This window comes from Danio rerio, chromosome 8 (genome assembly GCF_049306965.1).
Source record: "Danio rerio strain Tuebingen ecotype United States chromosome 8, GRCz12tu, whole genome shotgun sequence".
Classification (NCBI taxonomy): Eukaryota; Metazoa; Chordata; class Actinopteri; order Cypriniformes; family Danionidae; genus Danio; species Danio rerio.
Window position 1 is genome coordinate 14,162,501 of NC_133183.1, and position 25,847 is coordinate 14,188,347.

General features: G+C 35.3%; 1 protein-coding gene across 22 annotated transcripts in view; it reads right to left on the reverse strand.

Moving 5' to 3' along the window:
* Positions 1–25,847, reverse strand: part of fibcd1a (fibrinogen C domain containing 1a) — a 398,615-nt gene that overhangs the window by 145,333 nt on the left and 227,435 nt on the right. For all 22 annotated transcript variants that reach the window (XR_012384132.1, XR_012384133.1, XR_012384135.1 and 19 more), the window contains one exon: positions 17,151–17,630. Coding sequence is in view for 17 of the 22 variants with exons in the window: in XM_073910114.1 (XP_073766215.1) it covers positions 17,151–17,630 (480 nt within the window). In the remaining 5 variants the exon portion in view is untranslated. The remainder of the gene's footprint in view (positions 1–17,150; positions 17,631–25,847) is intronic.

Genomic DNA, 25,847 nt, shown 5'->3' on the forward strand with positions numbered 1-25,847 from the left:
GCGGTCGTACGTACCTCCGGCCATGTAAATCGCGGTGTCCAGAAACGTCCGCGGGGCTACGTTTCCAGAATGAGTTTGGGTTGTCTACTTCCGTCACTCTGAAAACATGTTAGGAGATGATGGGGAAAAACGAGCTGAGGTTAAAGGGGGTAAACTATATTCCTTTCCATAGGGTGTAAAGTAAATCTCTGGTTAAGGCTGGGCGATGTGACCTTTTTAAAAATCCCTAATTTAAAAAAAATAAAATCAGTTTACAATTAAAATATAATTTTTCCCCAAACAAAAAATGCTTGGAGTTGAAGGTTATTAACATATTTAACCTTATCATAATTATCATTAATTATAGCTTGTAAAAGGGTAAAGAAAAAAAGTTGTCATTTAAAGATCTTTCACAAGCTCAGTTTATAATTGCAAAAATAAATTACATCATTTTATACAATTACAGTGAAAGTAATCTCATAATGATTGTTAAAAAGGGGACCTTTTTAGATTATTAATTTTCAATGAACATGCATTGAGAGGTTTATTTATAGGCACTTACATGGTGACCCGTACTGACCTGTCCCATACTGTATCCCTCAGTGGAAACAGGCCTTTATGTTCACTTTTTATATCCAAAAACAGAAGATTTGTAGTGTTTTTTAATTGTAAATCTTACAGCAAATGAACAGAAACAGTTGATGCAGCGGCGTCATGGGTGGAAACGTGCAGATTAGTGTCACGCTTTAAGCTACATTTTTAAATTGTGTCCCCTTTAAAAGTCTCTAGGTAAAATAGTTTAGCTGATAAAGAGGCACAGATAGCCCCTCTTTTAAATAAGCACTGCCCGAGCCATTTGTCAAATCCCAGCCGGACCGGGACAACGATGGCATAAACATTATTTAAAAGAAATTTGCTGCTGTTTGAGGGTCTTTCATTAATCATAGACATATTCGAACATGCTTCCTCCGCGAGACTTGGCATCATCAATAATCTCGCCAACAGAGTCTACGCATCCAAGTTAGGAACACAGCGCTCAGTTTTGGAAATGACTGATGATAGATTCAAGGCAAGAGATTAATAAGCACAATCGAACGGGATGAGAGAAAACCAAAGAGAAAAACTGTGCTGCTTGCTGACACATCAAAACTTTCCAGGCAGACGATTGAAAACACAAGATTCTGCATTTAAGTGAGCTGAACCTTTTATTTAGATTGTGAATTCATTTTCAATTCTCGTCTTTACAGTTCTGCTTTTAAATAAGACTTAATTTAATAGAGACAGTAACATTCACTTAATTTATCTATAGAATGATACAAAAATTATTTGGACACTCATGAATATCTAAGCCTCATTGAAAAATGTATTATGTGATCAAATTTCCTAGATTTTATCAATATTTTTTATTTACTACAACTACATTACATAACTACATACAGTAACTCTTAGTTTCAAAGTTTCAATATTATAAAAATAAAATAAAATAAAAATTGTTACTGATTTTCTCAGCCATTTAAAAAAAAATATTTTAACCAATTACATGAGGTCAGTAACTTTTAGTTTCAAAGTTTTATATTATAAATAAAATAAAATAAAATAAATAAAATACATTTTGTTATAGATTTTTTTTCAGCCATTTAATACATTTATTTTAACTAATTACATGAGGTTTCCCACAATTGGGTTGTGGCTGGAAGGGCATCTGTTGAGTAAAAACACGCTGGATAAGTTGGCGGTTCATTCCGCTGTGGTGACCCTGGATTAATAAAGGGACTAAGCCGACAAGAAAATGAATAAATGAATGAATTACATGAGGTAAGTATCTCTTAGTTTCAAAGTTTGGTCCCACTTTATGTACCCACTATATGCACTTAACATGTAAATATAAATAAAACAAGATATTTAGGAAGCATGCTAAGTGAACATTCTTGTTTATCTGAAAAACATTGCTAAAGTCAGATATTCTGTAAAAAGAAAAAGTCCATTACATGGCGAAATGTCTTTGTTTTGGTCTCTTTAACCCACCCAATGCCACTTTAGTCAATTATATTTCAGCACTTTGGGTTGTCTTGGTGGGAAAAAAAAAAAAAAAAAACAAGTTTAGTTACTTTAAAATTTTAAAGCAACCGGCTGCAAAGAATATTGTAGTTTATTAAGCTTCAGCGGTTGAAGTTGTGCTAAATTATTTTTTTAAGTTGACAGAAAAAGCTGGTTTAAGTCAGGTATACTTTACAGAATAATTTGCCACAACTTTAATCACTGAAGCTAAATAAACTAAAAATTTCTTTGCAGCTGGTTGCTTTAAAATGTTAAGTTAACTCAGCTTGTTATTTTATTTTTTTTTTACAGTGGAAACACTCAAATGAAATTCAAGTTTCCTCAACTGATTTTTTTGCTTTCATTTAACAAACAGTTCTAACCATGCAGTTAAATTGTTTTCATGAGTAAATTTAACTCAAAAATATGTCCACCTAACTTAAAATTTTAAACTGAGTTAACAATTTGTAAGTTAGATTTTTTAAGATTCTCAAAGTATGCGTCTGCGCCCACAATGTGACCTCTGGTAGACAGTAACAGACTCCAAAATGAGATGCATATTCAAAGTTCCACATGAGGTGGTTATTAACTAGCAAATAATATACGATCATAACGAACATAAACATTAGGTGAGCAGGTTAAATTATAACCCCGTGTCCAAACAACGTGCTACTTGACAAGATAGGCAGTGATGAGATTCAGGAGCACAGAATAGTGCCCTTGCACTCCATCGAAATGGTAAGGCTTATAATCTAATTAATACATATTAAACCTCTTTCTGAATCGCTTATATGGTTGGCTTGCTCTGAGGCACAGTTCTAAGGTTTAATTTCAAACGGTGTATTTTATTTTCAAGATCTGAGGTGAAATATCTGCTGCTGCTTTCAGTAGTATGGCAATAGATGTCATGTAAAATGGCATTCAAACTTGCATTAATAGCATTCATCGCCAAGTAAAGAACATGAGGTGTACCTGAGGTGATCATTGTCATAGTTTTCTGTTGTTCAGCTGCAAGAAATAGCAGCTGTTTCTAAAACATATGTCAGGTGTTGGTTAACACAAAAACTCCTTTTAATATGGTAAATATTCCTTCTATTGCGTGCCATTGCTTTTATTTAGAACACGACTTTTAGGCTTGACAATCAGGCACACTCTTGTTGGTGTCTTCAATCTGGCAACCTGCTCTTGCGTGTGTTTTGAACCAGGAATGCAGTGCCTAGTTCAACCACTGGGTGTTAAACTTGTTTATCACAGAAAATCATGGAGATGATGAAATAATGATTTAAACGTTTTATAAACGTTGCATTTGCAATGTATTTTTGGGTTACATTTCTTCAAAATATGAACACTTTAACATTTTAATTATGTAAGAAAGTAAATGAAGGCTGAAAAAAACATTTATGAATGAACTATCTACTGTATTTTTTGTACTGTTTTACTGTATTAACGTTTTTCAAAGACTTCAAGGTTCTTTTCAGGTTCTAATAATACAGAAAAAATAACTGACAATGTCATTGTTTAGGACTTACAACAATCACACATGCAAAAAGGTGAGGCGAAAGCGATCTCTCATTCGAGACACCATCCTGGCATTTTGCGGCAGACGACAGATGTGATTTTGCCAGGAGAAAAGGGAAAGTGTCAGCACGTATTAATTTCAAAGTCTGGCTGACAGATGAGTCAACATTTCCCTCCTACACCCACCTTCCACAGCAAAGGGCAAAAGAAAGTGCTCCCTTTACCAAAAGTTTACCGTAAATGAAGAAAGGCTGTCAGCTTCTCTCTTCGCAATGCTACTTCCCCCAGCCACCCCTATAATGAGGCTACGCTCATAATTAAAAAGGGTACTTCTAATAAAGTCCAGCATCAGGACTAATAAATCCAGGCAGGATCAAATGGGTTTCAAACAAAGGTCAACAGACAGTACCTGCCCTTTTTTTAAACCTGAGTTTCATGACACAGTGAACATGGGTGTTAAGACTCTGTTAAAGTGGAATAGCGAGGCACAAACTACTTCCCCAAATGTATGCTACTGATCTCCTGCCACCTCAGATGTGCTGCCAGCTCTGCAGCCGTGGCAGTGACCTAGTTGTGAGCGCTTCGGTCTAAATGAGGAGAGGGAGATGGCAGGTACTTGTGTCTTATGCCGGAGACAAATTATATAGCCTGAAAGTTAACATGCGACTGCTGAAAAATGTTACTTTAATTTGGTTTGAGCTGACTTCATGATAAAAATAGACATCGAGCCCTATCATGCTTTCCGCGTGTTACCTTTCACGTAGGATGTATAATATAACTTATGGAGAGGGTAAAACATCTGCAGGGTTTCAAAGATCAAAATGCACAACATATATAGTTAATGTCATTAAAATGAAAGTAGGTGTCAATGATTCTAGCTTAACTTCCAGTTTCCAGTCTTAACTTTCTGGCTGCTTAAGGACAACAAGGGATGCTCCGATCAGGAATTTTGCAGCCGAGTACCGATTCCTTGTGATGGTGATCGGCCAGTACCGAGTATAATTTTGATGCTTTAGGCTTTAAATTGCATAAAGCACCTTTTCACAAGTATGCTACTTTATTGTAGTTCTCCTAAAAGGAAAAATTTAAGACATTGCGTATAATCCCCTTTCACACTTCTCGTATAACCATTTAGTGTGATCATGATCAGAAGCTGCTGTACAAAAAATAATATTCATTCATTCATTTTCTTTTTGGCTTAGTCTCTTAGTCCCCAAACAAACTAGTAGACTAGCTGTGCAAACAGTATATTACTTTATAATTTTAGGCTCACAGGTCAATCATTCCTCAATTTGGTCCCCTTAACAGATAAAAAAGAGATTGACAAACAGAGGTCTTACACTTCAGAAAAAGACAGTCACTATTAGCAGTTGCTTGTGTGACTCTGTGAGAGGTTTGATGCCTACTGACTAGATCAGAAAACAGCATTGGGACACATTTATTTAAACATTTAAAAATCAATGTAAGATATTAGCCCCTTTCACACAGTGATACTGGTAAATATCTGGAAAATTTCCGGAACGACTTTACCGGTATGTTCAAAAAAGTGCTGTTCACACAGGCGAGGACGTTACGGAAATTTTCCGGAAAAGAGCATTCACACACACATCCATTCCAAAATACCGGTAAATTCTGACATCATTCACCACAAATGAGCTTTAAACGGCTGCGCTTCTATTTGTAAACATTTGACTAAATTACAAACTCTGTGGATGATCAATATTGTGAACAACTTTCGCAGGATCACTTTCGCATGTCGAGATGTTCATAATATGTGCGTGTGCAGGCACTTACAGGCTGTTTCACAGGCACACGCAAAGCTTGAAGGTAAACAAACAACGGCTTATCATAAGCATCTCATCGATGATTATTTACACAGTTGGCATTAAGAAGAACATATAAATGTGATCTGACTAACTTCTAGCAGCTAAATGTGTCTGGAAAAATATTCAAAGGCTTTTATTCTCATAAACCGCGCGGACGTAAACGCGTCTGACTGTTGTGATTGGCTAAAGCAGACGTCTCACGTCAGCACGTTCTAGACGTGCACGCGCTTATTCCGGCAATCTTCCTTCTGCATTCATACAGCGCAGCATTCCGGCAAATTGCCGGTAATGTTACAACTTCTCTTTTCGAAAAATAGCCAGAACGAATTTTCAAAAAGGACCTGTTCACACATACAACCTTTCCGGAAAATTGCCGGTAATTTTCTGGAAAGGTCTGTATGTGTGAAAGGGGCTAATGAAATGTATAGAAACGATTATGTTTACATAAAACCTCACAATGATCCCATCGCATAGGATTTAAGTACATAGATTTAATTGCTTTATTTCGAGTCAACAGGATTCAATGTATTTAAAGAGGCTTGTGACCATGTAATGGAATATGACAAGTAAGAGAATATCATTGTGTGATGTTTAATGTTGCAGTTTGATATGTTAAAAATCTTCTAATAAAATGAAAACAGTTCAGACTTGGCTTGACCCTCTAACACATATTTTAACATGACTATCATATTTTAAATAAATGTTTAGAGTTATGCCAAGACAATTAAATTCATTTACTTCTTCAATAACTTTTTTGCATTGGTTGAAATGTAAGTGAGATGCAACTATGCGTCTTTATTATTTAATTTGCGCAGTCTGTAAATCATCTTTAGATATTTTTAAACTCGTTGATAAATCTGGCCCGGAGTGTACAATCAACATTTGGTTTGTGTTGTAATGTTCAGATGACATTGTGTTCTGCATTGTGAAAGTTACTCACTTTGTATGCACTTTCAAAGTAAATACTTATAAAACCAGAAATACTGAGCAAGTTCCAGGGGAATGCACTTCTAGAAAGTTCCTATAAATCACTTCCTGTAACTACCTGTAAGACCACTTACAGCCTTACTAGAAAACTCCTATTTGAAAACTGCTATTAAAAGTTTAAGCAATGGAGCTCCATAGTGAAAAAATGAAACTTTAAGACCTCACTGCATGTAAAATTCTCATCAAAAGCATGACGACTCACACAATGTTACAGTACAGTAACATTCTGCGCAAGTTATGCTATAAAAATGGCATTTTCAGTCTAATGCGTCACTATGTTGCCCGTGTTCTAGTTTCTCCGGAGCACTGAGGTGGGATAATGACTAAGGAGGCCTGGATTCAGCCAACCTCATTAATGATCCAGGGCTTTTGCCGAGTCAGATCGCTGGCACTTTGGGATCCACAAAAGAAACCTTTATCCATTCTTCAAAGACACCCCGAGGACAGATTTACTTAGCATCTCTGCAATTCCACTGTCACTGGGAGAAATAAGCCGCCCATTGATCAAAGGCGAAGCTTCTTATTTCCGCACAACTAGTGGTAATAATTGGAACTGCAACAATAACAGTCTTTTTTCCCTGGCTATATATTTTAAATATATGCTGAATATGTTTTGTGACGGTGAGGTTTAAAAATATATTTTGAAATCAACAATAATCTTCATTTCAACCTTTATAGACAGAATCTAATTAAAAATGTATTTAAGGGTCAATAAAACACAATTCCAGCCTAACAATACTGAGATACAAATATTATAGGAAATACTGTAAAATTTCTTGCTATAATTAACATAACTTGGAAGTATTTGAAAAATTAAAAATTCAAAGGAGGGCTAATAACTTTGACTTCAACTGTATATTAACAAAAAATATAAATCATTTAGAAGAATAAAATTCTAAATATAGCTTGGAGTAACAGAACTATATCTAATTCAGCATGTACATATTATGTACAACTATAGTGTCAGTCAAGATAAGGTTCACAATGTTCCCAGGGGACAGTACACTGGAAAAAAAAACACTTTGAACCAACTTTTTAAAAAGTGCTGTAATTTGTTGCAGCAATTTATTTAATTTTTTTCTAAATTATAATTTCATTTTGGTTTAAACTATTATTTCAATTGAATAAACTGCTGGTTTAAGGTAAAATATTACTTAGTTTGAGGAAAAGTAATAAAAATGTTAAAGTTTACCTAGGAAAAATGAAAAGTTTACCTAAGAGTTTTTTTTTTTCTTTTGCTGTGAGGCGATCCTGCTAACCACTGTGCCAACGTGACACCGTCAAAGATTTTGATTACTTATTTTAGTTATTTAGCAATGTATTATCATTCAAATTTGGCTTGGATGGATAATAACACACTTATCTGTCATGTGAAAATATTTTAAAATCACTTTACTCAAGTACTCAGTCAATCATTTCTTTTTCTTTGGCTTAGTCCCTTTTTAATTAGGGGTCATCACAGCGGAATGAACCACCAACTATTTCAGCATATGTTTTATGTAGTGGATGCAGTCAGTCAGTCAGTCTTTATTCATTTCCCATAGGCAATTTGGTTGCAGCATACAAGCATGTTACACATAACACACAAAAGCACATTATACAATACAAATTCTACCCTAAATTTAAAAACTTTACAGCTGAGGGGATGAATGAAAGTTTAAACCAATTTGTTTTACTAATAGGAGTTCTGTATCAAAAACCAGAAGGGAGAAGATAAAACTTGTGGTACATAGGATGGGAATCATCTGACAGAATACTCTGAGCTTTACTCAAAACTTGTCTATAGTATAACTAAGTCGTGGTCATCTGTTTTCTCCCTGTTACTCTTATTTCTCACATTTAGAGAATTGAACCAACAAAGGAAGAAAAAGGATAACAGTGACTGAATGTATGAAATGTAAAACATGCACGGGTGATTTAGCTAGATTAAAAGATCTTAATTTCTGTAAACGGTAAAGTTTTTGTTGCCCCTTGTTAAACAACATATTAGTATTAACAAAAAAGGACAATTTATTATCAAAAACAGTTCATAAATACCTATACTGATCAACACTCTCAACACCCACTCCATTAACACTTGTTTGCTTACCCTTAATCAGTCTCCTCTTACGATTAAAATCAATCCCGTGCTGGGAAACACGCATACACTCTCTATAGCGCATACCTTTACTCCCCATTCACACAGGGTTTCAGTGTCAATGCTTGACAGAGGGCATGTCTGAAGTTGGGGCTAACATGATCGTCATAGTAGAGTCAGTCAATTAAATTAGTCAGCAATAGGCCACTGTCTGAGCTGGTGTATTTGCATACAGGGATCTGATTGGCTGACGCTTCCGTCGGCGCTTGAAAAGTTGAGCAAGTCCCTTCTGCCACGAGCAACGCCTCTGAAGCGGCGCTGACATATCCACAATGCAGTTCGGTAATGCCTAACGTCACTTATTTAAAGTGAATGGGAAGCGTTGAAGCTGACGCCCCGTGTGAATGAACTCATCAGGAGGAAACCCACACAAACACAAGGAAAACATGCAAACTCAACACAGAAATGCCAACCAGCTACCTTCTTGCTGTAAGGTGACAGTGCTAACTACTGAGCCACTGTGCCGCCCAACTTAAATGTATTTTCTCGGAAAATAATTAGACAAAATATATCATTTAAATGCTTATAAATCCAAACAATTTGCAAGCATCATTTAAAAATGTGGTATCATTTTCATCCAAATAATTTAGCCTAAATTTCAAATATCGAACAACAAAAAATAGCCATTTCCACTATATCGTGTTCAACCAAATGCTTACAATCTTCCCTCCTTGCACACAGATACCTCCAAACATTTAATGCAGCAGATCGTGATCTAATTGCCAATACTTTGCATATAACAAAATCAAATCCACTGTTTTCCAGTAAGCACCATTCAGATATTGCATTTCATTTCACATCAGTAGAGCACAAGCAAACACGGGTTATAGAACGATCAAATCATATTAGCTCAGGATATCATGACATACCTGTAATTAAGTTTTGAAATTACCCTTCAAAAGTCTCGCTCCACAAACCTATAATCGGCTCAATGGCCTCATATTTGCTCTCCGATTTATCCTGTGGTTTTTAAGGAGAGTGAGTGCAAACAAGTTTATAGTTCCCAGTCAGCCTAACCACGACCAGCGTTTGCGTCCCTTGGGCTGAGAAATCCATCCATTTCATAAAGTTATCTCTGACTCTGTGATAAATAATAAAAAGTTCCTAGGATATTACAAGGCCGTATAGTTGATGGTGGATCTACAAGCCCCTTTTCTCAACCCAATCATCTCTATTGATGGCACTGTGTTTTTATTGTGTGGCTGAGGGAATCTAATGAAAGCATGGCCTTCGTTTACTGGCTGAATTCATAAAACGCTGATCTAAATGTAGGGGCTGTGGATCCCATCTGTCTCTCATTCTGTCTCCTGCTCTTCAGAGCCAGGGCTCATGAGATGCGAACGCATATCACGCATAAAGGATACCTACGGCAGCTTGATAAACACTGAAAAATAGCAGACATAGTCAACATTTCACAAGGAAACTGTTTAGACATTTAGTAAATTATCAAGATATTCATTGCAAAGAAAAAAAATGGTTTTTCTTGCTTAGAATTTTGTCTCATTTTTAGTCCAAATATTTAAAAATTCATAAACCCAGAAGAGTTTTCTTCACAAGCAAAAAAATATTGGGTTGTTTTCACAAACAATAAGACAAAATTTAGGGAGTTTTTTCTTTAAAGCAATTTAAATAATTTGCCAATGGGGCAAGCAAAATAATGTTGTTTTCAGTATGAAATAAGGATATTTTGGTTTAATCCTAAAATAATTTTAATTTTGACATTTAATTTCTGAAAAAAAAACTGAAGTATTTGCTTGCTTATAAAATGCTTTTTGATATAGGAATTTTAATAGAATTGGACAAATTGACTGTAGTGTATGAGTGTGTGTGTAAATGAGAGAGTGCATGGGTGTTTCCCAGCATGGTGCTGAGTTGTGACTGAAAAGGCATCCGCTGCGAAAAATATATGGCAGAGTAGTTAGTGGTTCATTCCGCTGTTGCAACCTCTGATAAATCAAGGACTAAGTAGAAGGAAAATTATTAAACCAATGAATTTTAATACATTTCAACACTGTAAAAAACGCATGGTTCAAGACAAACTGATTAAGTTAACAAAGTTAAGTAGATTAAACATAAAACAATTTGTTTTCCACAAAAATCTCAAAAATTGTGTTGTTTTAGCTCATTTTAAATAAGTACCGAACTACTGAAATATATTTAATATATTTATTTAATATTTTTAAAATATATTTAATACTTCATATAAAGGCGGCTTTTTGGTGTGTGCAGCCTAAAGATACCTCCTAAGGAGAATGAAGTTATATGCATTGTTCAGGTGTGATGTTCCAACAGAGTGTAAAATGTTGATGGTTCTGTGGGTCTCAGCTATCAAATCTGATCTTTAATTTGTTTTTTCTATTGGATTCAAGGCAGGTGATTGGCTGGGCCATTCCTTAATTTTCTTTCTCTGAAAGCATTTGGGAGTTTCCTTGGCTGTTTTCCACAAAAATCCCAAAAATTGTGTTGTTTTAGCTCATTTTAAATAATTAGTTTGAACAAGCAGCAAAATATTTATATATTTTTGAGTGTAAAAAACAAGAGAAAACCTTTAAGTAATATTCATAAAGCAAAAAAGCCATAACAGCAAAGTGAGCTCATTCCATCACAACATTGAACATTACAGACTACAGACTCTTCAACATTGTCCAGGACTGTACAACCGATGGGAACTATTGTTACAAAAATCCAACTGTACAACAAAGACAAAGTATGACTAATTAAATAAGCTAAAATACTGAGTCAGTTTGCAGAGGGCACTTCTGTTGCACTTACTAGAGATCACTGGACATTAGGAAGTGACCAAAACCACCTTGGTGTAACAGTGCAGCTAATCAATGACAAACTGCCCTTATAGGCAAGTTAAAAATAATAAACTAGAAGTATAATAAAATAATAAAACTAGAAGATATGCTCGCTTAAACTAAATTGCAAAGCACTTCTATATACCAACACTCCATATTTAAAGTTAAATCCCATATTTTAAGTTTGCAATTATTATCTAAATTACTCAGAGATCATGATTGCAATTAACACAATTTTTTTAATAGATTAACAGCCCTAATATATAATATACAGTTGAAGTCAGAATTTTTAGCCCCCTGCTTATTTTTTTTCCCAATTTCCGTTTAACAGAGAGATTTTTTCAGTGCATTTCTAAACATAATAGTTTTAATAACTCATCTCTAATAACTGATTTATTTTATCTTTGCCATGATGACACTAAATAATATTTGACTAGATATTATTCAAGACACTTCTAAACAGCTTAAAGTGACATTCAAAGGCTAAACTAGGTTAATTAGGTTGAATAGGCAGGTTAGGGTATTTAGGCAAATTATTGTAAAATGATGGTTTGTTCTGCAGACAATCAAAAAAGGGACTTATAATATTGACCATCAAATGTATGTTGTTTTTTTTTTAAATGTAAAGAAAAATATATTCTTGCTGAAATAAAACAAAGACTTTCTCCAGAAGAAAAAAATATTATCAGACATACTGTGAAAGTTTCTTTGCTCTGTTTAGCAAAATTTAGGAAATGTTTAAAAAAGAAAAAAAATTGAAAGAGTGGCTAATAATTCTGACTTACACTGACTATATACAGTTGAAATCAGAATTATTAGCCCCCCAGAAATATTAGCTCCTTTGTTTATTTTTTCCCCGTTTTCTTTTAAACAAAGAGCAGATTTTTTCAACATAATAGTTTTAATAACTTTTCTCTAATAACTGTTTTGTTTTATCTTTGCCATGATGACAGTAAATAATATATTACTCAATATTTTTCAAGACAATTCTGTACAGCTTAAAGCAACATTTAAAGGCTTAACTAGGTTAATTAGGTTAACTGGGCAGGTTAGGGTTACTAGGCAAGTTATTTTATAATGATGGTTTATAATGAAGCCCATAGGGGCTAATAATTTTGTCCCTAAAATGCTGTTTAAAAAATGTTTAACTGTTTTTATTCTAGTCAAAATAATACAAATAAGACTTTCTCCAGAAGAAAAAATATTATAGGACATACTGTGAAAATTTACATGCTTTGTTAAACATCATTTGGGAAATATTTAAAAAAGAGAAAAAAATTTAAAGGGGGGCAAATAATTCTGACTTATAAATCAATATATATTCAAAAAATCTTCCAGTGTTTACAACATGCCATTTATCTTCTCCACCAATATGTTGTTGGCATAGTAAAAGTCTTTATGAGCTTTTCCTGTGTGATAAACGGCTCTGTACACATCTTTGTGATTGTGTGTTCTCGTTTACAGTGGGGAAAATAAGTATTGAACACATCGTTTTTTTCCTAGTAATAATATTTCTAAAGAAGCAGTTGACATGGAATTGAACCAGATTTTGGTAAAAACTCACACAATACATACATCAGCATAAAATAAAGTAAAACAAAAAGTCTTGTAAAAAAATTGTTGTAATAACACTAGAATGACACAATGATAAAGTACAGAACTACTGAAATGTATTTAATACTTCATATAAAGGCAGCTTTTTGGTGCTGCCAGCTTAAATATACCAACTATGGAGAAATAAGTTATATGCATTGTTCAGGTGTGATGCTTGCACAGACTTCAACAAGAGTGTAAAAATCTTGATGGTCTCATCTATCAAATCTGATTTTTAATTCGTTTTTTCTATCGTATTCAAGGCAGGTGATTGGCTGGGCCATTCCTTAATTTTCTTTCTCTGAAAGCATTTGAGAGTTTCTTTGGCTGTGTCTTGGATCATTTTTCTGCTGAAATGTCCACTCTAGAATTATCTTCATCATTCTGATAATGTAGATGTTGGACTGAAGCAGCGAATATTCATTTACACTGACGAAGAGCAGAAGGCTGCTAAATAGCTACTGAGAGATTTCAGCTGCTGTCTGGACTTTCACTGCCTTTCTACACCTTCCTTTCTTCATGCGTTCAATACTTTTTCCCTGTGTCATTTCATTTTGTAAACTAATTAGATTGTTTTCTTGCATATATGGATTTATTTTATTGTTACTAACATCCGTTGAAATACTTAAGTCAACAGCACCTTTAGAAATATGTTTTCTGAGAAAAAATGGTGATGTGTTAATCTCTTATTTTGTTATTAATATTTTATATTTGAGCTATTTTTATATTTTTTAAAATATTAATTTAAAAAAACTAATGCAATTGGATATGATACACACAACTAACCAGACATAAACACAAATAGTTTTGTATCTTTTTCATACGCCTATTATGTACTTTTAATTCCAACAGCTATTACTTTCTTAAACGTTAAAAATTAGACATATATTTTTGAGTAATAAACAAAGCACTTCACCAAAAACAAATTACTACATTATCATATCCAAATAGTTTAGTGGGATGGCTTTCATAGAGTCATCATTTGGTGGACTGAGCTCTCCTGTGCCACATGAAATGAAGTCCTGGAGTGTTTGACAGCACTGAGCTGCAGTGTGTTTTTTGTCATCTGATCTTCAAACGCTCAGTGTAAATGAGGTGTGTGCCCGCTGGGGCTGCTGGCATACGGTGGAGGAGTGAGAGCTCAATCCCCCGCTAGTGCACGTTTCCATTCAAAAACCAAAAAAGAAAAGAGACAGATAAAGCTGTTCATCACACAGAAAAAGCTCATAAAGATTTTTACTACGCCAACAACATATTGGCGGAAGAGACAAATGGTATGTTGTAAACACTGGAAGATTTGTTGAATGTTTGAGAAACCTTAGTATTTCAGTCTCAAATTACTGTCATGAATAAATAATCTCCCCGTCTGCTGTAATCACTGAGTGTTGCTCTCATAAAAGGTCATAAAGCGGGTGCTGTTGGGACATTGTGAGTAATGGTGCTTGGGATTTTTTACACTCTCTCGTCTTGACAGTGCAGACGCTGCTGATGAACACTTTTATAATAATGACACAGGTGAAGGAGAGGCTCTATGGTACTTATTAAGTTGAGGCCGACTATTTTAAAAAATGCTATCAGTAAAAAGTTCAGCAAACTGTGAACGTGGAAGGAGTCAAGGTCTGTTCACTGGAAAAACAGATGCTATTAAATGACATGAAAGCAAAAATAATTGCAAACAAGAATTGATTTGTTGTTTTATGCTTCTAAAAGTTATTAACATTTTAATAATATTCTTTGATATAATTTCTAATTGAATAAATATAGTCCTCAAATCTGATTGGCTGATAGCTGTGCGATATTCTGCAATGACAGCACTCATTCAGCCTCTTCACCCTTCTGCGTTCATCCGCCCACACAGAATTACAAGCAATTCTACACTAACTCACTACAGTTTAACAAACATTGCAGCTGTTGGACAACATAATAGAATTTTGAGAATTTTTAGGGCAAGAATGTAGTTGTTTAGATTGCAACTATGCAGATTGTTTATGAGGATAGTGTCTTTTGTAAATATTTAGAATTTCGTAGATACAATGTGTCGGCCTCCATTAGCCTGTCATACTGAGCAGAGCAAAGCTGTTTGCACTACAACACGGCGACAGAGACTGCACAATAAGTCCTTAGGAGAGAAAAACTCAGCATTTTCTTTTTCTAGTTTAAATCACAGCTGATCAAAACTTTATAAAACAGGTAAATGACATTTAAAGTCAATCTCTCTCTTTTATATGTTGTGGTGCTGTATTTAAACCATCGTTATTGGTTAGTGTTTGCTTTGCTTTGGCTTTTTTAGGGTAATTATTGTGATCTCCTGATTGAAACGGAGAAATACTGGGAAATCTCTGTAGACTGATGGCATTTCATGCTGTTTAGCCTTATAAACCTAAAATGTGAGCAAAATCACCTGTTTTGTCACTTTAGACATTACGCAAGAGATTCATTCAAATACTAGCTCTAAAGAATTGTTTTTTCAAGCAATGGTTTCTGCCGCTCAAATGCAGATGTGAATAAATAATAAATGATAGAAAGTAGTTCTTTGTCCAAAAGGATGTTTGAGACTCTCCATGTTTGATTGTCTTTTTTATACACAAGTATGCCGTTAAACTGTTGTATGAATGTAACATCATACAATATCACATCAGCAACAGTGCGATATGGCTGTATATCATCACTGGTGATACTGCCAGTGGCCTCGTGCCAACACGCCTTCCACTAGTGCGATATACAGCCATATTGCATGACTACTCATGTGATATTACTCATATATATTTATTAATGCCTCAGAGTACAATTATATGATAAACAATATAATAATTTTATTTAAAATTCATAATTCTATAAATGTGTATACAACTTACTATAAAATTTACAATATTATTAAATGTAAATAAAAAAATGTCAATACTATATTATTATTATATATTATTATGCCATACAAGTACCAGAAAAAGTACCATATATATATATATATATATATATATATATATATATATATATATATATATATATATATATATATATATATATATATATATATATATATATATATATATCCAGTTGAATTCAGAATTAGCAGCCCCCCTGAATTATTAGCTGCCCTTTTTATTTTTTCCCCAATTTCTGTTTAACTGATTTATTTTTTCTTTGCCATGATGACAGTAAATAATATTTGACTAAATATTTTTCAAGACACTTCTATACACCTTAAAGTGACATTTAAAGGCTTAACTAGGTTAACTAGGAAGGTTATATATACTATAATAACACATGTATAATATATAAGTCTTTTTAGATCTTTTTAGATAATAAAATGTAAATGTTTAAATATTTTGTATAAAAGTAAAAAATGTATAAACCATAATATTTTGTAAATAGTTAGTGATTTTCTTCACTTAAAAAGTACCATAATTAATATTACACAAAATTCATAAGGTTTCTGTATTAACCAAGATGTTGTTGTCACAGCATTACTTTGAATTATGTTTGATGAATTTATATAAAGCCTCAGCACAAACCACAAACAAAACATTCAATCAAACGCTAAATAGGAACACTTCATAACTGTTTAAGCTACAATTATTTTCACCACAAATCAGGTCAATGTTTTTATGTAGAGTACATTAAATGAATGTAAATGAAATTAAGCTTATTTTAGATGATGCAGCGTTTACAAAACCCTTGTGTCTGGCACTATTAAGGCCACAGTATTACTGCCCACAGAAAGCAGACGGCAAACCAAATTTAGAAGAGTTGCTCCATTATGAGCCGGCATAAATCCAGACGAGTGAGGTGAAGTGAGCTGAATCAGGCACCTGCATCGCAGAATCTGCCAGATCACACAGAGTACAGCATTTCCAACTACCGCATCCACACTTCTAGCAAATCTGCATAAGTCCTTCGGTGAATAAGCCACTAAAACAATGCCAGCACCTCTGACGAAGGTGCCATTCATTCTGTCGACATTGTTGTGTTTTAAAATCTTGCTTTTGCAAAGTTCTTCATGCCAGAAGTTCAGAGCTGGTTTGTACTGGATGTTTGTTTAGTGGATAAAATGAGAAACGCAGGGGCAAATTCATTTCAGGCCGATTCGGCATGTCTGCTTTTTGGAGCAACATTTTAGGGCTTTACAATTTGGGGACAAAAATCTAATCACATTATACATTAAATAAATTTTTTGAGTTGAGTTTGATCCCTTGAGTTTGAAAATATTCAATGTTTACAACCTCATCGTTTCTAGCATCACACAGTATCAGGAAGGCCACAGTGAAAACTGACCTGTATGAGTCTGCCCTGTTCCGTCTGCAGTGTGCTTAGCTCCTGCCCGATGTTGCCCTGGCCTTGCCTCAAAGCGTTGTACTCCATCTTCAGCTGGCTGGCGTGAGCGGACAGTTTGGCCACCTCCTCAGCCAGTTTAACCAGCAGAGCCCGATCCTGGCCTTTCACTGATTTCAGATCAGTGTCGTGGTCGGTGAGTGAGTGCAGCAGTGAGGTCTGAACCCCCTCCAGACGCAGGAAGTTATTGTTGTAGTCGGGACAGTTGGGGTCGATGAAGATGTTGATGCGGGAGCCATCGCCCCGCTCGATGGTCACCAGGGCGTTTCCCTCGTCCTGATTGGTGCTGATGAGCGGGGGGCCATCGGGGCCGCTGGGAGCCTGGTAATGGTTCATCAGGAGGATGATCCCGGTTACTGTCACGGCCAGTAAAACGGCAACAAACAGCAGAATGGTGCACAGGAGATAACTACAGCTCATCCTCTGCACAGAGATGGAAAAACACAAAGATGGAGATCTATTAGTATCAGCGGAAGTACAAAGGAAATTAAAAAAATAGTCAAGAAAAGAAATAGTTTGCCCTTTTAATCTAAAATTAAAATCTGAAAATGTTCTTCCTGTTTTCACTTAAATTCTCAGATTACGTCTGTCTGAGGTAATGGGCATGGCTTACATGCCCACCGCAACGTGACGCAGGAATGCAGTTTTCCCGCCCACCAAATTGATTGACAGTCACGTATTAACACGTTTCTGTAGTAACTTGTATAATCTTATCAACAAGACAGGACATGTGCAAAGCATTAGATTAAATGAGTTGTTTAGCTCGCTGTTATCATCAATCATCATCAAATGTGATGAAGAATGATTTTCACAAGTTTTTAAAACAGTGCATATTTGTATCAAAGTCAGTTAAAGATGGTAAAATTGCTATGTAATTCATCAGCACAGCCGTGTGTCAGAACAATTATAAAAAAAGACGCTTCAATCCCAGTTTGTGGACGTTAAATCGGGTTTACTTTGTACATTATCATAACGGATATCCAGCAGCAGTGGATATTAACATGTACATTTGCCATGCAAAAACAGTGCAAAGTTAAATCTACATTTACATTTACATTTACATTTAGTCATTTAGCAGACGCTTTTATCCAAAGCGACTTACAAATGAGGACAAGGAAGCAATTTACACAACTAAGAGCAACAATGAATAAGTACTAAAGGCAAGTTTCAGGTCTGTAAAGTCTAAGAAGGGAAGTGTTAGTAGTTTTTTTTTTTTTTTTTTTTTTTTTTTTTTTGTACAATTAGTGTGATATTCAAAGAGGCAATTGCAGATTAGGAAGTGAAGTGGAGACTAAATAGTTGAGTTTTTAGTCGTTTCTTGAAAATAGCGAGTGACTCTGCTGTTCTGATGCAGTTAGGGAGTTCATTCCACCAACTGGGCAGATTGAGCGTGAGCGTTCGCGAAAGTGATTTTTTCCCTCTTTGGGATGGAACCACGAGGCGACGTTCATTCACAGAACGCAAGTTTCTGGAGGGCACATAGATCTGCAGAAGTGAGTGCAGATAAGAAGGTGCTAGGCCAGAAGTCACTTTGTAGGCAAACATCAGAGTTTTGAATTTGATGCGAGCAGCAACTGGCAGCCAGTGCAAACGGACTAGCAGCCGAGTGACATGTGCTCGTTTAGGTTCATTGAAGACAACCCGTGCTGCTGCATTCTGGAGCAGTTGAAGAGGCTTGATAGAGTTAGCTGGAAGCCCAGCTAGTAGAGAGTTGCAGTAATCCAGTTTGGAGAGAACAAGAGCTTGAACAAGGAGTTGAGCTGCATGTTCAGATAAGAAGGGTCGGATCTTTCTGATGTTATAGAGTGCAAATCTGCACGATCGAGCAGTTCTAGAAATGTGGTCAGAGAAGTTTAGTTGGTCATCAATCGTTACTCCAAGGCTTTTCACCATTTTGGATGCAGTAATGGTTGCCCCATCCATCTGGATTGAAAAGTTATGGTGTAGAGTCGGGTTGGCAGAAACTATAAGCATTTCCGTTTTTGCGAGGTTCAGCTGAAGATGATGATCTTTCATCCAGTGTGAAATATCCAACAGGCAGGCTGAGATACGAGCTGGAACGGAGGGATCATCAGGATGAAAAGAGAGGTATAGCTGGGTGTCATCAGCATAGCAGTGGTAGGAGAATCCATGTCTCTGGATGACTGGTCCTAGAGATGATGTGTAGATGGAGAAGAGAAGTGGCCCAAGAACAGAGCCTTGAGGTACCCCAGTGTTTAGATGCTGTAGGTTGGACACCTCTCCCCTCCAAGACACCCTGAATGACCTGTCAGAGAGGTAAGATCTGAACCATTGTATAACAGTGCCCGCAACGCCCAGTGACTCAAGCGTAGATAGCAGGATCTGGTGGTTGACAGTGTCAAAAGCAGCTGACAAGTCCAGCAAAATGAGGACTGATGATTTAGAGTCTGCTTTAGCCAGTCTGAGATCCTCCACGACCGAGAGCAGGGCAGTCTCAGTTGAGTGGCCTTTCTTAAAGCCGGATTGCTTGTTGTCCATGAGATTGTTTTGAGTAAGAAAGTCCAGGACTTGATTGAACACTACTTTCTCCAGAATCTTGGCCATGAATGGAAGCAGGGATACTGGTCTGTAGTTTTCAAGTAGCGTATGGTCCAGGTTGGGTTTCTTTAGCAGTGGGGTTACCCTAGCCTGCTTAAATGTAGTGGGGAATAAACCAGAGTCAAGAGATGTGTTAATTATGTGAGTCAGTGTTGGTATGACTGCAGGAGAGATGGCTTGCAAGAGATGAGAGGGAATGGGATCGAGTGGACAGGTGGTTGCATGGCTAGATAGCACAAGTTTGGACACCTCAGACTCAGAGAGCTGAGAAAAAGAGGTGAGTGTGTGTGGTGTTGGTGTTGTATCTTGCGTGTTTGTTGTAGGTGCAGCAAATTGAGCACTGATTTTTGCAGTTTTGGTGCAGAAGAATGTAGCAAAGTCATCAGTAGTAAGTGTGGAGGATGCGGGTGGAGGAGGAGGATAGAGGAGGGAGGAAAATGTTTTAAAAAGTAGGCGAGGATTAGTGGCATTGTTGATTTTCAGACGGTAATACGTCTGCTTTGCAGAAGTAACCTCAGCTGAGAAAGAGGACAGAAGAGTTTGGTATGTTAAGAGATGTGCAGGATTTTTAGTTTTCCGCCAAATTCTCTCTGCAGCCCGAAGTTTTGAGCGATGCTCACGGAGAGCATCCGAGAGCCAGGGTGCAGGAGGACTGGCACGGGCTGGCCTGGATGCAAGAGGACATAATCGGTCTAGACATGATGCTAGTGTGGAGCAGAGTGTATTAGTGGCACTGTTCGAATCAAGTGCAGTGAGTTTGCGAGATGGAGGAAGAGAGTCTGAAACAATGGTGGATAGTCTATTGGGTGAGAGAGATCGTAGGTTTCTGCGAAAGGTAACCAGTGTTGGAGTGTGTGGCGGCTCAGGAGTAATGTGGATGTTGAGAGACAGAAGGAAATGATCAGATATTTGTAGTGGAGTTACTATTGTTTGATCAGTGACAATAAAAAAAATCTGTGTGCTGTGTGTGTGTGTTTCCACTGTTTATGTGTGTAATGACATTGAAGCAATGAAGTGATGACCTTCACGGTCAATCACAATTATTTCTGTTGAGCACATGAACACAATGGCCAATCAGTGGTGTTTAAGAACACGCTCAAAAGTGCTCACATGTTAGCAGGAAATGGGTGTTTTTAAAATTTCAGTAACGAAAAGTATCAAACTCTATACTTTTGACCACACAAAATTTATATGACAATGTTTTCAGCTAAAAATAAGAATGTTTTTATAGATTTTGCCTGTTTGTTCACATGACATTGTTGTTTTGCAACTGAAAACCATGCCAAATTTGCATGAATAATAAAAAAAAAAAAATTCAAAGTGGAGGTTTTTGAAAATGCTAGCGTTTTCGTTTTCGGGTGAACTATCCCTTTAAGTGTTTATCTTGGTATTTGTAATTTACTCAAGTACAATCTAATTTTGACAACTTGTCTTTTTACTTTGGTACATTTCTGAAAAAAAATTATTTTATTTCTTTTAAACAAAACACTGTTAGTTATATTTTATATATCTTTGTTTACTTTTTAGATACATTTTCAATACCTTTTTATATTATAGAAAACATTTTTTGGGCGACTCAGTGGCTCAATGATTAGCACTGTCATCTCACAGCAAGAAAGTCGCGGCTGGGCCAGTTGGAGTTTGCATGTTTTCCCTGCATTGGGTTTTTTCCTCCGAGTGTTCTGGTTTTCCCCACAGTCCAAAGACATGCATTATATATGAATAAAATAAACTAAATTGGCTGTAGTGTATGTGTGTGAATGTATGGTGTAGAAGTGTTATAAGTGAAAGGCATCCACTGTATCAAACATATGCTGGATAAGTTGTCGGTTCATTCTGCTGTGGTGACCTCTGATAAATAAGGGACTAAGCTGAAGGAAAATGAATGAATGAATAAATCCTTTATGTTTGTTTGTTTTTTATGCACATACAAATAGACACACAAGTGAAAGTGTTTAACATGCAAGAACCAATGATTTTTGTTTTTTTCACAAAGCATATTTTCAGCTTCATATACCTTTTAGCTTCATATAACATTTAACTTTTTTTATAATCTACAGGGGTGTAACATATTTGAGTAACTGCACTTGATTACTGTACTTTCATCGGGGTGGTGTATCTTATTCAAGTACTATTTAAACAGACAAATTGTTTTTGTACATTTCTGAGGAAATAAATTGCATATATTTCCTACTAAACTAAATGAGCTAAAACAGTACGGGTTTAATTTTTGTTCCATTTTGTGCACATTAATAAACAGACACCCAAATGTACATGCAAGAAATAATGATGTTTGTTTTCACACTTCTAATGACTTTCATCAGACTTTTTTTTACAGTCTTGTACATTAGTATACAGAAAAATTAAACATTAAAATGACCAGCATGGCACAGAAAAACTTAAATGTATCTAAATACAACTTATGAAATGTATGCATAAGTAATATGTGCTGATTAAACTTGCAGGAGACCAAATCAAATCTCACACACACCGATAACAGAGATTCAAAAGTAGGTTCTTCATAACTGAACTGCGGCTACAAGTTTCTAAAAAATCCCAGTTGAACATTAAACATGCATGAAAATGCCTCTTGAAAGTTTAATCTGTTATTATGTAACACCTGAAGACTCCTGAATGCATAAATTCGGGCTTTTTGCAAAAGTGTTTTTAAAAGACGGAAAGGAAAATGCTTTTCACTCAGACGCCTATAAGAGCTAATCAAAGTTCCTTTGCTCCAGATAATATAACTTAGGATGATAATATTCAGTGAAGAGGAATGCAACCTAAACCAGTAAGAAACTCTGAGTTTTCTTGGAGTCTGCACTGAAGAAGAAAAAAAAAAGGCAGTTAAGCCTTGAGCATCCTTATGGACATTTCTGGCTTTCATTTTTGTGATCAATTTGGCTAAATGTTTTTATTGAAATTTTAATATTTCACCCTCATTTACTTTCGTAAATTGATTTTTCAATAATGTTCATATTGAAACCCTTTAAATATATTTCAGCCCACTTAAGCAAAAATTCAGGCTTCCATTCTGCTGGCAAAGACATTAAAAAGTGTAACAATAAAAAAAGGTTATATTGTAATATATTGGCACATTTGATTCACTTTTGGCTGATGGGGTTTTGCTTTTGAGTACTGCATGTCAAGTGAATTACAATTGTGTAATTAAAATTATACAGCTGTGTTGGTATATCGATATCAGAGGATGATATTAAAATGGAAGGCGTTTTTTTCTTATTTTATTTAAAGATGATAAGCAGCTTCTTTAGGACAGTATAAATTATCTAATTACTCACACTCTGTAAAGACATTTATTCACTGATTAAACATAATAAAAGAACTTTAAAAGTTAGTATAATTTTTATTTCCATGTGGTTGAAGTCAAAATATTGACCCTTCTGTGAAAATATGTATCATTTTTCAAATATTTCAACACTTTTTTTAAATAACGGTTTTAATAACTGATTACTAATAACTCATTTCTTTTGTCTTTAGGTTTATTAGGTTAACTAGGTCAGGTTAACTTTACAAGTCTTTGGACAACAGTGGTTTGTTCTTTAATCAATCAAAAAACATATTATATATCGATATTCAAGCCAAACTAAAAGAAATTCTCCAAAAACATAATAGAAAATACTGTAAACGTTTTTTATTTACTCTATCAGACATTACTTGGAATATATACATATATATTAGGGATGTGACGAGACGCTCACTCCACGAGACGAGACAAGACTTGTGCCATTAAGTCATGCAAACACTGCTTGACATGCACAGGAGTTCGCTGTGTGTGTGTCTGTGTTTATGTGTGTTTTTGTGTGTGCGCACGCACTCGGAGGAGATGTGTGTCTTTTGTCTTTCACTGACTCGATGGGAGTAGAGAAGTGTCAAACAGCTGAGTGTATATTGTTTATCTTGTCGCAAAATGTAGCTAAGAGTCCTACACAATGGTAATAGTTTGATGAAGTTGTTTACATTTCTGTACTGCACTTTAATAATGCGACTGTAATAAGAATACTCCACATGTCCTAATTTGTTGAGTGTTTACGACAATTATGGCTTTAAACATATCTAAAGTGCTATTCCATCTTGTCATGTTAGAGCCGTGGTTAATGCATGTGGCTGCAGTTGTACTCCGGTGAAGCAAAAAACAGTTACGTCACACTCAACCGCCCCAAACAAGTGACGCACAACTCTGAGGCCAGCCTGTCAGGTGTGTGCAAAGCACTTGATGAGCGCTTTTAATCCAATCCTGCCTCCAGGCCCGGATTGGCTAATCAGGAGGACTGGGAGAATTCCCGGTGGGCCGGTACATTTTTTGGCCGCAAGGGCAGGTGTCCCTAGCTGCTTGTACTCTCAGCAGTCACACTTTTTTATTTATTTATTTATTTATTTATTTATTTATTTATTTATTTATTTATGTATTTATGTATTTATGTATTTATTTATTTATTTATTTATTTATTTATTTATTTGACCATAGCCTCACTCTTTTTATTCATTATTTTGCTGCAGCTCAGCTCTTTTTATTTATTTTTTCACAGCGCCGTGAGCAAAATGCAGCCTGCAGGTTAATGATGATGTAATTATCATTCGACCTCAAACAGCGCCACCTTAGTGAATATAAGAATTTGAATAATTAATATTAATAAATATTATACCTGCTCAATGAAAATCAGACGATTTAATACATTAATAAATAATTAATTAATAATACTGTGGTTATTGCTTTTTATTCTAGACGCACCTGCATAACAGCGCCATTGTGGTCTAGTGGTCAACACGTTGCGTTACGATGCCACTGACCCAAGTTCGAACCTCTTCTGAGTAATTTATTCATTTATTTTATTTATTTATTTATTTTTTTAATTTTAAGTGTTAGGACATATAATGCTGTTTGGGTTACTTTTATAGGTGTACATATTTTATTTTTATTTTTTGTGTGACTAGCGCTACAAAGGACGTGATATCTATAAAGGATTTTGCGCAGAATATATATTCAGATATTGCTGGAAAGGACATTAAGCTGTTTTAAAGAATAGTGCTGGAGATTTAGCAACCCTTTAATGTTCTCATATTTATGAAAAACATTTGAAGTTCTAAAGTAGCTGTTTCCTTGAAAAAGACTTGATAGTGTCATTAGAAACTGAATTGGAAATGATGTTATTTTAATATAGTCAGTTGTGAATGGATAGGCCGGTCTAAGGCTTGAAACTCCAGGGCTGAAAAGGAGTCCCTCTCCGGTCCTGCCTGCCTTCAATCTTCAGTGCTAAATTCACTCTCAATGCTCCATCATAACATCACAACTCACGAGGCAACTTTTCACCTCGACGAGAAATCTCGTTGCCATTTAGTCTTGTGAGATCTCGTAGTCCGAGATCTCGTCATATCTTTATATATATATATACAGTTGAAGTCAGAATTATTAGCCCCCCTGAATTATTAGACTGCTTGTTTATTTTTTCCCTAATTTCTGTTTGACAGAGAGCAGACTTTTTCAACACATTTCTAAACATAATAGTTTTAATAACTCATCTCTAATAACTGATTTATTTTATCTTTGCCATGATGACCGTAAGTAATATTTTACTAGATATTTTTCAAGACACTTCTATACAGCTTGAAGTGACATTTAAAGTCTTAACTAGGTTAATTTGTTTAACTAGGCAGGTTAGGGTAATTAGGCAAGTTATAGTATAATGATGTTTTGTTCTGTAGACTATCAAAAGAAAATATAGCTTAGGGTATATATAGTAATAATATAGGGGCTAATAATTCTGTCTCTAAAATAGTGTTTAAAAAATTAAAAACTTCTTTTATTCTAGCCAAAATGAAACAAATAAGACTTTCTCCAGAAGAAAAAATATTATCAGACATACTGTGAAAATTTTTTTGCTCTGTTAAACATCATTTATGAAATATTTAAAAAAAGAAAAAAAAAATCAAAGGGGGGCTATTAATTCTGACCTATGAATAAAACTGCCTATATATATATGAAAATTTCACAGGAGTGCTAATAAATTTGCCCTCAGATGTATATTCAACAAAACCTACAATCCACAGCAATCAATGTTGTGA